General features: G+C 46.3%; 1 protein-coding gene across 1 annotated transcript; it reads right to left on the minus strand.

The window, feature by feature from the left end:
- Positions 1-3,113: 3,113 nt before the first annotated feature.
- LOC120017407 (synaptopodin 2-like protein) lies at positions 3,114-17,179 on the minus strand. The gene is made up of 5 exons (XM_038960156.1): positions 17,087-17,179; positions 15,554-15,705; positions 14,819-15,179; positions 14,437-14,638; positions 3,114-5,845 (listed from the first exon to the last, which is right to left on the minus strand). Exons 1-5 carry the CDS (start codon positions 17,177-17,179, stop codon positions 3,114-3,116), a joined length of 3,540 nt encoding a protein of 1,179 aa, XP_038816084.1.
- Positions 17,180-17,268: the final 89 nt, after the last annotated feature.

The raw sequence follows: 17,268 nt of genomic DNA on the forward strand, positions 1-17,268 counted from the left end.
CATAATTAATTTGACCAAATATTTAGGAAGAGGTCATTTAAATGGAGTCTGTGAATGAAGAAACCACATGGAAAAAGTGGTAATCAACTGAAAACCAAGTCAAAATAATGTTTTGTGTTGTAGGTTTCATGACGTTTGTATCTAAAACAAAGGAAATCATTTTAAGATTGTTCTATACATCAGCTGGGTTCTCAGTAAGCTTCAATAGGAGGTCTTAAACATGACATAAAAGTGTGTCCTTGTAGCTGTGTGGGCTAATATAGTCCACATGTTTGCCTTGGGATAACATGAGCCAATGGTTGAGCCAATGGCAAGTTGAGCAAATTTAAGTGTTTTCTATGAGGTAACAACAGGGCCTGGCCTATGTTAAAAGTGTTTTAAAAAGTAAGTTTGTTAGGTGTGTGTGCCTATGTTAAAATATGCATACAATTATTAAAAGACAAAAAAAGCGATTGTGATTGTGTTAAATTGTGTTTGGGAAATAAAGATAGACATGGTTTTAAAAAGGTAGTGGTAATATTTAATTCCGTACAGAAATTTGTAGGCGGCTCAACTTACCCCATATCCGGGGTAAGTTGTGCCAAGAGACCACATATTTTGGACAAACTATGTTTTCAAAACTGTAATGTTTACATGAATTCTGATTATTTCCAGGGATGTACAACATCCTGAAATATATGTATATATCTTTGTTAGAAAGAATACTGTATTTCCTTTATGAAGTGATGCTGAATGTAAAACATGGCTCAACTTACCCCTCTCCCCTAATTGAATTAGAGAAATATTAGTTATTTTAGGGAAACAATGGCACTGTCTTTGCGTGTAGCCTATTATCCCTGTTCATAGACTGGTTTTCTGTAGTACAAAAATATTGTGTATCTGAGAATTCCAATGTCACTCAGTGCTTTTTAATGACAGGGGGCAGTGTGGAATCAGAGGATTCAGACAATTGGATAAATGTTTAAGTATTTTTATTCCTCTAAAATGAACACATCTCTTAGTCAGTAAAAAGCTCATACTGCCCTCCTTTATTGCAGCTTTATTAACAGACATTTTCACACTCACTCTTTTATATAGATGTATCCAGGATAAATGTATTTTAGTTTTTTTGTATTTTTACACACCGAGACCACTATGCACAACATATCACATACTTTAAAACCCATAATGACATAAATACAGATAGCCTAAATGAGGTTCAATTAGATTAATAAATTAGAAAAACAACAAAAAATAACAACGATTTACCAGTGTCAGAAAGGTAAGTCATGAACCCTGTCAGTGAATGGGGGTCGTATCCATATCCAAAAGCCTGTATATATTTACAGTTAATTACCATCAGCTGTTTTCATTTTTAGAAGAACATGAACGGTTATGGTTTCATTCATGATCGGGTTCATTATGTGTCATCTCTGCCATTTTATACACTACCTGATCACCTCCATGTCTCCGAGAGGCACCGGTGGAGTCTGTTCTTTTCTCTCTCCACCCTCCTCCCTTACTAGGCCTCAGAACCAGGCTTTCCTGGTCACTCTCGTCTACTTTCTAAAGGCTGTGGGAAATCCTTGACAAATATCCAAACTGAAGTTTCTCTCTCATGGTACACTGTGACATATCTCCCCTCCTCTAAATTAGAGGCTAACATGCCAGTGAGGACCTTGACTTGGTTCATAACCGACGCCCCTCTAAATCATTTGGCAGGGACCGTATGTCCCTGCTTCTTCAATATCCACAGCCCATCTCATGTCTTTAACATTTCTGTTGCCGGTGCCTCCCTGTTTCTCTATATGACAAATCCGATTCAGTCACAAAAAATGAACATCTGTCATCAGTGTGATTTGTTTTAATACAACGTGAGTGGTGACATGGACACCAGACATTCAGAAAGGGCACACTAGTCTGGGAAGGGCTGGGTTGCTGTGCTCATCCAATTCGGTTGGCTGTCTAATCAGCTCCGCAAATAGGCAGTGACTGGCTAGAAAAACACCTGTTAACTACACGCCCCGCCAAATCAGATAGCATTTGTCACTGACCACTGGGAGCCAGGGATCTGGTGCCACCAACACAAACACTCAGGATGGAGCGAGGTCTAACTTACAGTATCATCCACCTCCTCTGACCTTCCGAGGTGGGCTTCAGCAGACTGGAAGGGAGCCCCAGCCCTAGATCCATTAAAAATTTGACATAGCCTTTGCCCAATGAAAAAGGAGCAATGACCTCTGCTGGAGAGCCCAGATTTCATGAGAGAAGTATGTCAGGGGTTTCTTCTGAGGGAAGCATCATCCCGCTTGACACTCGTCTGATGGTGCTCACATTGAATCAGCTTGGACCCCCCCTTTGTTCACCACTCTCTGTGGTAGCCTCACCTCTCCCTCCTCTGTCCTCTCATCAGAGACAGGGAAGACTCAGGGCCTCAGCGATCCTCCTGTGGTAAATTTTAGTGAACGGTCGGTTGCTATGCAAAATGATATCCACCACTTCATTTCATTTCAGAAATCCTACATGTCAACATTTCAAGTTTCAAAGAATAATTCGGTACAGGCTCTCTCACTCCCATGGCGATTTAAACAGTATTTAGCTGACTGTGTAGAAAGATAAGCCCTACAAAAACCTCCTCCAGGACAGGCGTACAGTGGATATACTACTGTGTATTTTGTGATATGACTGGGCCAAATGAGTTGAAAGACAAACCAGACAAACGCAGGTCAGCAACAGTATGTGTGACAAGCAAGCTAATCTACGACTGCAATCACATGGAGGGCCATGATTTGAAGTTGATCATAGCACTTTGTGACGTTGACAGCAAAGGACCTCTATTGCACAAACAAAAAGGTGGAAATTAATAGTAATAATAATAATCAAATGAATGGAAACACATTTCTGAGTTTCACCAATCAAATATTCGTTTAGTGAGGGTTTCAAATCCTTACAATGAGAGAATTCATACATTTGTGAAAACGTATTTGTTGGGCTCTGAACAAACTCATTGATCAGTTTTTGACCACTTTAATACTCTGTTGTTTTGTAGATATATATATATATAAGGGCTGGGATGTGTCCAGTTCTCAGACAGGGTCTCCCACTCCCACTCCCACTCCCACTCCCACTCCCGTTCACATGGCACTTGGTCTCCACACACGCGGCTGGACGCCCACCTTGGTGGCGATGAAGCGGGGTTTGGGCGCCTGCATGGCATTTGCCCTGAAAGGAGGGGGGAGGTTAGCAAGGAAACTCAGATCAGGGGCACTCTGAAACTGCTTAGCACCTTGGAGCCCACTGTAAGACACCCCAGGATAGGGTGATGGGTGGGGGATGGGGTTGGGGACTGGGGTGGCATTGATTCTGGGCAGCCCGGGCAGGCCCCCTGAATAGGTAGGAGCAAGGGCGGGATGTGGGGCAGAGACCGGGGCTGGGGAAAAGACAGGGGCAGGGGGTGGGGAGAGAGGAGCAGGGGTTGGGGAGATCATGTCGGAGCGGGTCAGGCGCTCTCCCAGCGTTGTGGCTGAACGAGGAGCGATCACGGTGGGGGCCAAACACCGGGCTGACATGGGCGTGGGTGTTGAGAAGCGTTTGATCTCGTACACACGGGCCGCCTTGACTGGGATCTGTCTTGGAGGAGTCATGGTGCTGCCCACCATGGTAGTATACCCTCCCTGCTGCTGCCTCTGGTCCTGGTATGAGGGCATCGCCGACAGGTTGGCAACACTACCCCCGAACATAGCTGAGTTGAGCTGGTAAGGCTGCCTTCTCATGAAATCCAAAGCTTTGATTCCCTCCCTATGAGAGGCTATCCCCCCTCTGCTTCCCCAGCTCCCCCTGTCAGACCTGCCTGTATCTCTCTGTGGCCCCACAGGGCAGGAGGGGGCTAGCAACGGGTTGTAACCAATGGGCGGGGGGGCACGGATGTTGGGGGATAACTTCCACTGTGAGTTGATATTGGGGTTGGGGGCATACTGGGACTCGGCCCCTGGGTAGGTGACCTCCTGCTGGTAGGCGGTCTCTAGTGGGGTGTCTACCACAAACCGGTCCATGCGGCTCTGCCTGCGGGCAAACAGCTGAGCCCCCTTCCCCTCCGCCTGGGGAATCTGAGGGGCCTCGTGGATGACCCTGGGTTTGGGGGCCACCGGTGGAGGCATCCTGCCCCGGCCGGCTTCAGCACCCTGGTCTTCCTCTGTGCCCGACTCAAAGCCCATCATACTCCCTGAGTTGCTTCCATAGTGGGGCCTGTCATCCAGGTTCTGCACCATGTTCAGCAGGTCAGGGTTGGGAGAGTTCTTCTTCTCATCAGGGACTCGGAACATGGGCCTCCTGCCGCTGCGCCGACGAGCCTCCTGGAGGTAACCGGTACGACCACCAGGGAGAGGTGGGACCTTGGACATGGGGGATCTGGGTACAGCTGCAGGAGCTGTGGAGGGTGGGAGTGGGACAACTGAGACTGAAGCTTGGGGCATGTGGGCAAAAGAAACTTGAGGTTGAGGTATGGGGTCAAATGACACTGGAGCTGGGGATGATTGGGCCACTGAGACTGGGGCTTGGGGTATGGGAGCACCTGAGAATGGCGATGGGGGTGGAATTGAGGGTACGTTGGCAAATGATACTGGGGGTGGTGGTACGGAGGCAAACGAGACTGGAGGTGGGGGTATGGGGCCACCTGAGAATTGTGCTGGGGGTGGAGGTATGGCTGTGAAGGAAGCCTGTGGAACAGAGAGCATGGGTGGTTCTGCCAGGCTCTCCACAGAGAAGGCAGGGCGGGGATGAGTGGCCGGTGCTGAGGAGGGGGTGGAGAACGGTCCTCCGGACACAGAGGACGGGGGAGAGAAGAAGGAAGGACAACCACTTGCAGGTAGCTCTGATGTGGTGGAGAAGGGAGGTCCTACAATAGACACAGAGGTTGCTGGGCGCTGGGCCCTTTTGGTGACGACAGGGCGGAACACAACAGGAGCGGTGGCGGCTCGGTTAGTCACAAACCCTGGGTTGAAGGGGCGGGCGGTTCTGTTGACCACAGAGCTGGAGGAGAGTTCTGGCAGTGGTGTTTGGGGCGGAGGTATGGTTGAGATGGACACTTGGCCGGTGATTGGTTTGGATGCCACAGTCGGGGGTGACATTACCACACTAGCTGTGCTCACTGCAGAGTAGGCTACGTCTCCGTTAGCCATACTGTAGGCAGTAGGAGCAGCTGGGGCCGGTGCCATAGCCCTCTCTGCCACAGACGGAGTCTCCTCCTGGAAGGCTACAGGGGGCGGTGGTGCCACAGGTTGCTGAGGTTGGTACATCTGTGGTTGTGTCTCTGGCTGGGGCTGGCTCTGTGCGTATGGCTGAGGCTGCTCCTGGATCTGTGGTTGGTTCGATGGTTGGGTCTTTATCTGAGGCTGGAGCGGCACCTGAGGCTGGGTGGCAGCCACCTTCTTGGCATGCTCGGCCGCCCTCTTCCTTTGCTGCTCAAACAGTTGGGCGCCCTTCCCAGAGATGTCACTCAGGCCGGGACTGGGGGCATCTTCTGTCCCATCCCCTCGCTCTCCCCCTGCGGTCGCCCTCTTCTCCAGTGCATCCAAGTAGTCACTGTCCCAGGTGGTGTCGGGGGCGGCTGAGAAGCCATCCTCATCAAACTCTGACTCGCTTCCTGGGAAAAGACCATCTTCCTCCTGGGAATCTTGCTGCATGTCTTCGTCCACGCTGCCGAAGCTGGTCAGCGTGTACTTCTTGGAGCGCTGCCGCCGCTTCTTGAACATCAGCACGCCCTTGGAGTGGGGGTTGGGGGCGTCTGTCAGAAGGGAGGCGATAGAGCGGCACTTGGTTCTGGCCTCCTTCACCTGTTTGTCTTGAACCGTGTCACCCCGGTTCAGTTCTGTAGGAGTCAAAGAGCATGTTTTAGTGTGGGTACGTCTGTAGAAACACCTTTACTGTTTCCATAACATCTCGCTTGTGGCCATTTCCATTTTAATTAGATCATTGACCTTTTTTTAAAGCTCAATGAAACTTATTTTCAATTCTTGAATAGGAGTTACAATTCATCTGAACAACTGCACCTAACATGATATACACAAAAAGATCACAGGATAGTATTTTACATGTAGTGAGATATTAGTTCACGTAAAGTGACACAGGGTAGTCATAATGTCTACAAGCTATTTAAAATATGATGAACAAATCATGACTGTTAATGCATTGCCAAAAGTAAAGGGGGATTTTTTTTTACCAGTGTTGAACGACCAGATATAACCTTTAAATTGAGAACATCAGGTTCTAAAAACCGCCAACAGCTAACTTGTAACGGCATTCCTCCTCCTCTTCATACGAGGAGGAGGAGTAGTGATTTGACCAAAGTGCAGCGGGTTGTGAATACATAATGATTTATTAAATCAAACGATGAAACACGAAAACAAACACTTGGAAGGATTTTACAAAATAACAAAACGGAGTAGACAGACCTGGACATGGAACTTACATAAAATACACGCAGAACTCACGAACAGGAACAGACTACATAAACCGAGACAGTCCCGTGTGGCGCGACAAACACTGACACGGACGACAATCACCCACAAACAAACAGTGAGAACAACCTACCTTAATATGACTCTCAATCAGAGGAAACGTCAAACACCTGCCTCTAATTGAGAGCCATACCAGGCAACCCAAAACCAACATAGAAACAGAAAACATAGACTGCCCACCCAAAACTCATGCCCTGACCAATAAACACATACCAAACAACAGAAAACAGGTCAGGAACGTGACATAACTTCCTACAATTCTACACATTTTGCCATGGGGCAGAGAGAAAAATGTGCAGTTTTATAGCTAATCTCATGCTATTCTACACATTTTGCAAAAGATTATGACGTGCTCATATGCTATCTGGGGGGGCTACCAAGGTGAAGTTCCCAGCTATTAACTTAATAGCATAGGTTTGAAGAAAAGTCCCATTTTGTAGGCAAACTTCAAGCAGACATTGTACATTTGCACAAACTTGTTATAGTTTTAGACAGATATGATACCAATATGCCCAACTGTGTAAGGAGTTGTTATTTAAATTGTCATTGGCAGTGTCCCTGAAGAGGACATGTGAACCTCTAATTAGGGACACTCAGGGATTTATGGCATTTTATTTATTTAAACTTCTTAAAACAGCAACGTCCTCAAATAGCCTCAGCCCTCCCTCTCTGGGAGTTTATGACTGTAACAGGTGGACAGGTTGTAAGTCTTTGGTATATACACTACAGTTCAAAAGTTTGGGGTCACTTAGAAATGTCCTTGTTTTTGAAAGGAAAACACATTTTTTGTCCATTAAAATAACATCAAATTGATCAGAAATACAGTGTAGACATTGTTAATGTTGTAAATGACTATTGTAGCTGGAAACGGCAGATTTTATTATGGAATATCTACATAGGCGTACAGAGGCCCATTATCAGCAAACATCACTCCTGTGTTCCAATGGCACGTTGTGTTAGCTAATTCAAGTTTATCATTTTAAAAGGCTAATTGAGCATTAGAAAACCCTTTTGCAATTATGTTCGTACAGCTGAAAACTTTTGTGCTGATTAAAGAAGCAATAAAACGGCCATTCTTTAGACTAGTTGAGTATCTGGAGTATCAGCATTTGTGGGTTCGATTACAGGCTCAAAATGGCCAGAAACAAATAACTTTCTTCTGAAACTCATCAGTCTATTCTTGTTCTGAGAAATGAAGGCTATCCCATGTGAGAAATTGCCAAGAAACTGAAGATCTCATACAACGCTGTGTAGTACTCCCTTCACAGAACAGCGCAAACTGGCTCTAACCAGAATAGAAAGAGGAGTGGGAGGCCCCGGTGCACAACTGAGCAAGAGGACAAGTACATTAGAGTGTCTAGTTTGAGAAACAGATGCCTCACAAGTCCTCAACTGGCAGCTTCATTAAATAGTACCCGCAAAACACCGGTCTCAACGTCAACAGTGAAGAGGCGACTCCGGGATGCTGGCCTTCTAGGCCGTGTCTGTGTTCTTTTGCCTATCTTAATCTTTTCTTTTTATTGGCCAGTCTGAGATATGGCTTTCACTTTGCAACTCTGCCTAGATTCTTCAAAGTAGCCACCCTTTGCACCCTAATAGATATCATCCTAACTAACTCGCCCTCCAAATACACCTCTGCTGTTTTCAACCAAGATCTCAGCGATCACTGCCTCATTGCCTGCATCCGTAATGGGTCTGCGGTCAAACTACCACCCCTCATCACTGTCAAACGCTCCCTAAAACACTTCTGCGAATACAGGCCTTTCTAATTGACCTGGCCGGGGTATCCTGGAATGACATTGACCTCATCCCGTCAGTAGAGGATGCCTGGTTATTCTTTAAAAGTGCCTTCCTCACCATCTTAAATAAGCATGCTCCATTCAAAAAATGGAGAACTAGGAATAGATATAGCCCTTGGTTCACTCCAGACCTGTCTGCCCTTGACCAGCACAAAAACATCCTATGGCGTTCTGCATTAGCATCGAATAGCCCTCGTGATATGCAACTTTTTAGGGAAGTTAGGAACCAATATACACAAGCAGTTAGGAAAGCTAAGGCTAGCTTTTTCAAACAGAAATTTGTAACCTGTAGTACAAACTCAAAAACATTCTGGGACACTGTAAAGTCCATGGAGAATAAGAGCACCTCCTCCAAGCTGCCCACTGCACTGAGGCTAGGAAACACTGTCACTACTGATAAATCCACAATAATTGAGAATTTCAATAAGCATTTTTCTACGGCTGGCCATGCTTTCCACCTGGCTACCCCTACCCCGGTCAACAGCCTTGCGCTCCCCATAGCAACTCGCCCAAACCTCCCCCACTTCTCCTTCACCCAAATCCAGATAGCTGATGTTCTGAAAGAGCTGCAAAATCTGGACCCCTACAAATCAGCTGGACTAGACAATCTGGACCCTCTCTTTCTAAAATTATCTGCCAAAAATGATTGCCAACCCCTATTACTAGCCTGTTCAACCTCTCCTTCGTATCGTCTAAGATTCCCATAGATTGGAAAGCTGCCGCGGTCATCCCCCTCTTCAAAGGGGGAGACACTCTCGACCCAAACTGCTACAGACCTATATCTATTCTACCCTGCTTTGAAAGGTCTTTGAAAGCCAAGTTAACAAACAGATTACCGACCATTTCGAATCTCACCGTACCTTCTCCGCTATGCAATCTGGTTTCAGAGCTGGTCATGGGTGCACCTCAGCCAGGCTCAAGGTCCTAAACGATATCATAACCGCCATCGATAAGAGACATTACTGTGCAGCCGTATTCATCGACCTGGCTAAGGCTTTCGACTCTGTCAATCACAACATTCTTATTGGCAGACTCAACAGCCTTGGTTTCTCAAATGATTGCCTTGCTTGGTTCACCAACTACTTCTCCGATAGAGTTCAGTGTGTCAAATCGGAGGGCCTGTTGTCCGGACCTCTGGCAGTCTCTATGGGGGTGCCACAGGGTTCAATTCTCGGGCAGACTCTCTTCTCTGTATACATCAATGATGTCGCTCTCGCTGCTGGTGATTCTTTGATCCACCTCTACGCAGACAACACCATTCTGTATACCTCTGGCCCTTCGTTGGACACTGTGTTAACTAACCTCCAGATGAGCTTCAATGCCATACAACTCTCCTTCCGTGGCCTCCAACTGCTCTTAAACGCTAGTAAAACTAAATGCATGCTCTTCAACCGATGGCTGCCCGCTCCTGCCCGCCCGTCCAGCATCACTACTCTGGATGGTTCTGACTTAGAATATGTGGACAACTACAAATACCTAGGTTTCTGGTTAGACTGTAAACTCTCCTTCCAGACTTACATTAAACATCTCCAATCAAAAATTAAATCTAGAATCTGCTTCCTATTTCGCAACAAAGCATCCTTCACTCATGCTGCCAAACATACCCTCGTAAAACTGACCATCCTACCGATCCTCGACTTTGGCGATGTCATTTACAAAATAGCCTCCAACACTCTACTCAACAAATTGGATGCAGTCTATCACAGTGCCATCCGTTTTGTCACCAAAGCCCCATATACTACCCACCACTGCGACCTGTACACTCTCGTTGGCTGGCCCTCGCTTCATACTCGTCGCCAAACCCACTGGTTCCAGGTCATCTACAAGTCTCTGCTAAGTCAAGCCCCGCCTTATCTCAGCTCACTGGTCACCATAGCAGCACCCACACGTAGCACGCGCAGGTATATCTCACTGGTCACCCCCAAAGCCAATTCTTCCTTTGGCCGCCTCTCCTTTTAGTTCTCTGCTGCCAATGACTGGAACGAACTGCAAAAATCTCTGAAGCTGGAGACTCTTACCTCCCTCACTAGCTTTAAGCACCAGCTGTCAGAGCAGCTCACAGATCACTGCACCTGTACATAGCTCATCTGTAAATAGCCCATCCAATCTACCTCATCCCCATACTGTATTTATTTATTTATCTTGCTCCTTTGCATCCCAGTATCTCAACTTGCACATTCATCTTCTGCACATCCTACCATTCCAGTGTTTAATTGCTATATTGTAATTACTTTGCCACCATGGCCTATTTATTGCCTTACCTCTCTTATCCTACCTCATTTGCACATGCTGAATATAGATTTTTCTGCTGTATTATTGATTGTATGTTTGTTTATTCCATGTGTAATTCTGTGTTTGTGTATGTGTCGACCTGCTTTGCTTTATCTTGGCCAGGTCGCAGTTGCAAACGAGAACTTGTTCTCAACTAGCCTACCTGGTTAAATAAAGGTGAAATAAAATAAAATAAAAATGACAGCTTTGCACAATCTTGGCATTCTCTCAACCAGCTTCATGAGGGAGTCACCTGGAATGCATTTCAATTAACAGGTGTGCCATGTTAAACGTTAATTTGTGGAATTTCTTTCCTTCTGAATGCGTTTGAGCCAATCAGTTGTGTTGTGACAAGGTAAGGTTGGTATACAGAAGATAGCTCTATTTGGTAAAATACCAAGTCCATATTATGGCAAAAACAGCTCAAGTAAGCAAAGAGAAATGGCAGTCCATCATTACCTTAAGACATGAAGGTCAGTCAATCGAAAAAATGTCAAGAACTTTGAAAGCTACTTCAAGTGCAGTCGCAAAACCATCAAGCGCTATGATGAAACTGTCTCTCATGAGAACCGCCACAGGAAAGGAAGACCCAGAGTTACCTCTGCTGCAGAGGATAAGTTAATTAGAGTTACCAGCCTCAGAAATTGCAGCCCAAATAAATGCTTCACAGAGTTCAAGTAACAGACACATCTCAACATCAACTGTTCAGAGGAGACTGTGTGAATCAGGCCTTCATTGTCAAATTGCTACAAACAAGTCACTACTAAAGGACACCAATAGGAAGAAGAGACTTACTTGGGTAAAGAAACATAAAGCAATGGACATTAGACCGGTGGAAATCTGTCCTTTGGTTTAATGATTCCAAATTTAAGATTTTTTGGTTCCAACGCTGTGTCTTTGTGAGACGCAGAGTAGGTGAAAGGATGATCTCCGCGTGTGGGGTTTCCTACCGTGAAGCATGGAGGAGGAGGTGTGGTGGTGTGGGGGTGCTTTGCTGCTGACACTGTCTGTGATTTATTTAGAATTCAAGGCACACTTAACCAGCATGGCTAACACAGTATTATGCAACGATACGCCATCCCATCTGGTTTGCGCTTAGTGGGACTATCATTTGTTTTTCAATAGGACAATGACCCAACACACCTCCAAGCTGTGTAAGGGCTATTTGGCCAAGAAGGAGAGTGATGGAGTGCTGCATCAGATGACCTGGCCTCGACAATCACCCGACCTCAACCCAATTGAGATGGTTTGGGATAAGTTGGACCGCAGAGTGAAGGAAAAGCAGCCAACAAGTGCTCAGCATATATGGGAACTCCTTCAAGACTGTTGGAAAAGCATTCCAGGTGAAGCTGGTTGAGAGAATGCCAAGAGTGTGCAAAGCTGTCATCAAGGCAAGGGTGGCTATTTTGAAGAATCTCAAATATAAAATATATTTTGATTTGATAACACTTTTTTGGTTACTACATGATTCCATATGTGTTATTTTATAGTTTTGATGTCTTCACTGTTATTCTACAATGTAGAAAATAGTAAAAATAAAGAAAAACCCTTGAATGAGTAGGTATGTCCAAACTTTTGACTGGTACTGTATATATTTTGGCTGTTAGCCCAGGTCACTGGTCCAATCATCAGCTGCCTGTTAGCTCTGACAGACTGATCACAGCAGAGGGCACTCCGCCTTACTATAATTAACTATTGGTGTATTGGTGTCTCAACCATCCGACCAAAGACAGCACGTGTGTATTTTGTCTATTGATATGTGTATGAATGGAATGGTATCATATTTTGTTTACTCTAGATACAGTTTTAAATGTGTCTTATTTATACCTGCAAATAGTTATTGTACGTTTTTCTTCAGTGTGTCCTTGTTTTTGTTGCAGTCTTAGCGAGATGTAGCAAGACATGGACATGAGAGGGGAATATAGTGGAAGAGAAGGACAGGGTGATATATAAAGGTGGTCAAAGAGGGAAAGTGAGAGGGGGGAGAAGGACTGCTACTTGATATCAGATAGCAGCTGCTTGGAGATGCCTTTCCCAGTTCATACATGCAGTGCTCGGGTTAGCGGACCACTGAACTAGGGGACAAATATAGCCCCTGTTCTACGTAGAAGGGACTGCCTCTGTCCTCTTAAAGTGGCCCTTTTCAGACTAATGCTGTCTCATGAGGAATACTCTCTTTACCTGAGAGGACACCTATGAGAATAAACTTTGATTTGATTTGAGAAGCTACTTAAACCATCTCATTATCTTAATGTCATTATTTAAATGTGATTTACACTGAACAAAAATGTAAACGCAACATGCAACAATTTCTAAGATTTTACTGAGTTACAGTTCATATAAGGAAATCAATTCATTGGGCCCTAATATATGGATTTCACATGACTGGGAATACAGAAATGCATCTGTTGTTCACAGATACCTCAAAAAAGGTAGGGGCGTGGATCAGAAAACCAGTCCGTATCTGCTGTGACCAACATTTGCCTCATGCAGCGCGACACATCTCCTTCGCATAGAGTTGATCAAGCTGTTGATTGTGGCCTGTGGAATGTTATCTCACTCCTCTTCAATGGCTGTTCGAAGTTGCTGGATATTGGCAGGAACTGGAACATGCTGTGGTACACGTCGATCCAGAGCATCCCAAACAGGCTCAATGGGTGACATGTCTGGTGAGTATGCAGGCCATGGAAGAACTGGGACATTTTCAGCTTCCAGGAATTGTGTACAGATCCTTGCGACATGGGGCTGTGTATTATCATGCTGAAACATGAGGTGATGGTTGCGGATGAATGTCACGACAATGGTCTTCAGGATCTCGTCACGGTATCTCTGTGCTTTCAAATTGCCATTGATAAAATGCAATTGTGTTCATTGTCCCTAGCTTGTGCCTGACCATACCATAACCCCACGGCCACCATGGGGCACTCTGTTCACAACATTGACATCAGCAAACCGCTCGCCCCCACACGACACCATACGTCCCCATGGTCTGCCATCTGCCCGGTACAGTTGAAACCGGGATTCATCCGTGAAAAGCACACTTCTCCAGCGTGCCAGTGTCCAGCGAAGGTGAGCATTTGTCCACTGAAGTCGGTTACGACACCGAACTGCAGACAGGTCAAGACCCTGGTGAGGACCAAGAGCACCCAGATGAGCTTCCCTGAGACGGTTTCTGACAGTTTGTGTAGAAATTCTTCAGCTGTTCAAACCCACAGTTTCATCAGCTCTCCGGGTGGCTGGTCTCAGATGATCCTGCAGGTGAAGAAGATGGATGTGGAGGTCCTGGACTGGCATGGTTAAAACATGGTCTGTGGTTGTGATGTACTGCCAAATTCTCTAAAACGATGTTGGAGTGGGCTTATGGTAGAGAAATGAACATTCAATTGTTTGGCAACAGCTGTGGTGGACATTCCTACATTCAGCATACCAATTGCACTCTCCCTCAAAACTTGAGACATCTGTGGCATTGTGTTGTGTGACAAAACTGCACATTTTAGAGTGGCCTTTTATTGTCCCAGCACAAGGTGCAGCTCTGTAATGATCATGCTGTTTAATGAGCTTCCTGATATGCCACACCTGTCAGGTGGATGGTTTATCTTTGCGAAGGATAATTACTCACTAACAGGGATGTAAACAAATTTGTGCACAACATTTGAGAAAAATAAGCTTTTTGTGTGTATTGAACATTTCTGGGATCTTTTATTTCAGCTAATGAAACATGGGACCGACAATTTACATGTTTCGTTTATATTTTTGTTCAGTATAAATAACTCACAACATGCAATGCCAGCCTCAACTAGCCATTACATGGCTAGTTATTTGTACAGTAACACATCTCACATCACCGTGTAGAGCATGATTAGGATACTCACTGGCTTGCTTGGCCTTGTCCATGTAGGTGACACTGAGCTCCTCATCCAGAGGGGTGTCTATGGGCCCCACCATTGGCACCAGCTGCCTGCGGGAGCTCAGCTGCATGGCCCCCTTGGCCCTCTCGGGGGAAACCAGTGGGACCACGTTGGAGGGCTCCTGGAAGCCACTGTCCTCCTCCGCCACTCCGTCCCGTCCTGGGCCCTGGTCCTCAACAGAGGAGATGATGGAGGAGGTCTCTGTGGAAGTCTGGGAGGACCACATCCCTGGAGGGGGCTGGTAAATCACCTCCTTGCGGGCCACCCCCGGCAAGCCTTCCCCCGCTCCTCGGCCATCCATTAGCCCGTGGTCCTGGAGCCCTGGGTAGAGCCGGCCATCTGGGGCGCTGTCATAGCCGCTAAACTCTGAGGTTTCCCCTCCCTCCTGGGAGGCTCTGCCAGAGGCTTTGCCGGGTAAGTTGCTGGGACTTCTGCGCTTCTGCCTCCTCTGCCTCTCGTGGGCTGCCACATCTGCGTCGCTGTCTGTCTCCCCGTAGTAGGCCTCACTGCCTGGGGGCGAGGTGAGGCCGCTGCGCCCCATGGGGGACAGGACAGAGGACCTGCCATGGGGGACCTCCCTGACAGCTGCTATGTGGTGGGGTCTGGAGGAGGGAGACATGGCACGCAGGGCGGCTCGGTACTCTTTGTCAATGCGGGGGGACGGGGCGCGGGTCAACAGCACCACAGACTGGAAGCCTGCTGGTGCCCTGTGGGAGCAAATTAACAATTGTTGGGCATACTGCTCTGGCTTATGCTATTTGCATAAGATGGGGTGGCAGGTAGCCTGGTGGTTAGAGCGTTGGGCCAGTAACTGAAAGGTTGCTGGATCGAATCCCCGAGCTGACAAGGTAGAAATCTGTTGTTCTGCAGCTGAACAAGGCAGTTTACCCACAGTTCCCTGGCAGGCTGTCATTGTAAATAAGAATATGTTCTTAACTGACTAGTTTAATAAAGGTTAAATTAATAAAATAATGATGGAGTAGCACTTAATGCTAATATAACAGGTAAAACAATATGTTAACATCAGGGTTTTTATGCATAAAGGGGTACACATCAATGGAGATTGTAATTGCTCTCTGACCTCTTGACCCGGATGTGTAATATTCCTGGGGAGCTGTCGATTATGGTCATGGCCTGGGAGTGGGACAGACTTCCACATGGCTGCTCGTTGATGGACACCAGCTCATCGCCCTCCCGCAGTCCTGCCCTGCACGCCTTACTGCGCTTACGCACCTACACCAGCAGAGAGAGACAAAATATCACCCACAGTAAACAATATAAGATAGGTTTGCCAACAGCACCCAATGCCATACTCTATCTCTCTCTCTCTCACTCTATCTAACGAGCTCTCTCTCTATCTATTATCTCTCTGTCATCTGTCATCTCTGTCTCCTTCATTCTGAAAAGTGATATTGGATGAAGAACATGACAAAGCAGCTCTTGATGTCTTGTCTTGATGACTTGCCCTGACAGCCTGGACGTGCTGCAGACATTTCCCACAAGCTGTGGCTGAAGTGAAGCCCTCTTACCCACTTCAGCAGTGAAATGCCAGCCAGCACCTCTCCTCCCCCATGCACTCTCCCACTATTTGTGCCCAGGGTCAACCCATAGTTGTGCTGATGCAACCTATGAGATTTTAAGAGAGTGTACATGTTGAAGCTACATGATCTGTAAGGATCTCTTACTCTGGTAGAAACTTTACACATCAAGGGTTACATTGAGGTGTGTGAGGATAGAGGAATTTATATTTGTTTTGAAGGGGTTCTTTAACCCTTTGGATCTCAACTAGCATTGGGGAAGAATATAACCCAGACAATTTCTTCACTGGGCTGAAACACACACTTTGGTGAGCCACCTCTTAACCCGGAATAGTCTGTTTGAAAAGCGGTTTTGCTCAGTCAACACTCAGTAAATGTGGTTTCAGTGTACTAAAATCCCCTATACAGAAAAGGACAAGAGAAATACTTTGGTAATGGGGAAATGCAATGGGGGAATGCATAGGCAGAGAAGTGATAAGGTAGTTGGATTTCTAAGGTGTGAAACTGATATCCTGTATGTATCTATGACAGCTTTGCTGAACTGGATATCCTCTTATGAAGAGGTGTGGCGACTGACTGAGAACCCTGACTGAGAACCAGCCATTCAGAAACGAGAGCGATCCAATGAGGAAACTCTGCAGATGATTATCCGATCTGTCCGACATCTGTGCAATCACGTACCAAATGCTTTAAGAAAACAGTACCTCATGTGTATGTTTTTTCTCATGTCATTCCACATAGCATGAAATGATGTCTGCCTTGCTACATGTGTTTCAAACAGGAGAAGTTGAAAGTTCTATAGCTCTATCAATGTCTCCAATGTCTCCACATGAGACCCATTCTAGAATAGACACATGACTCATGCTCAGGCCTCTCGGCCCCTGCCCATGATTGCAGCCGATATTCCATCTGAACCACGTTCACAACCCTTTATAACCCATTAATTCCAGAACCAATATATTATAGAATGTCATAGACATAGACACGTATCATTCAGAATGTCCCTCTTACCATATCCCCTGTCCCTTGAAACAGTTTTACCATCCTACCTTTCACTGAAGCCATACCTTGGCCACCTGAAGTGGTTTCTGGTGCTCCGCGCCCCCCTGGAGACGAAAGCCCCATGGTGCTCCACCAGACAAGGTGATTATAACCTCTTCTGCCACCATTATTGTGTGATACGTTCTCCTTTTTTTGCGTTTCTGTCCGTTTGTCTGTCTTTTTATCTTTCTGGGGGGCCCTCAGTGCGTTTACTCCA

The sequence above is a fragment of the Salvelinus namaycush genome, chromosome 22, assembly GCF_016432855.1.
Source record: "Salvelinus namaycush isolate Seneca chromosome 22, SaNama_1.0, whole genome shotgun sequence".
In the NCBI taxonomy this organism is placed as follows: Eukaryota; Metazoa; Chordata; class Actinopteri; order Salmoniformes; family Salmonidae; genus Salvelinus; species Salvelinus namaycush.

Coding starts and splice junctions, on each gene's coding strand:
- LOC120017407 (XM_038960156.1), bottom strand. CDS start 17,179: ATGGTGGCAGAAGAGGTTATAATCACCTTGTCTGGTGGAGCACCATGG. Junction 15,180..15,553: donor TTACACATCCGGGTCAAGAG/GTCAGAGAGCAA, acceptor TTGCTCCCACAG/GGCACCAGCAGGCTTCCAGT. Junction 5,846..14,436: donor GGACAAGGCCAAGCAAGCCA/GTGAGTATCCTA, acceptor TGACTCCTACAG/AACTGAACCGGGGTGACACG.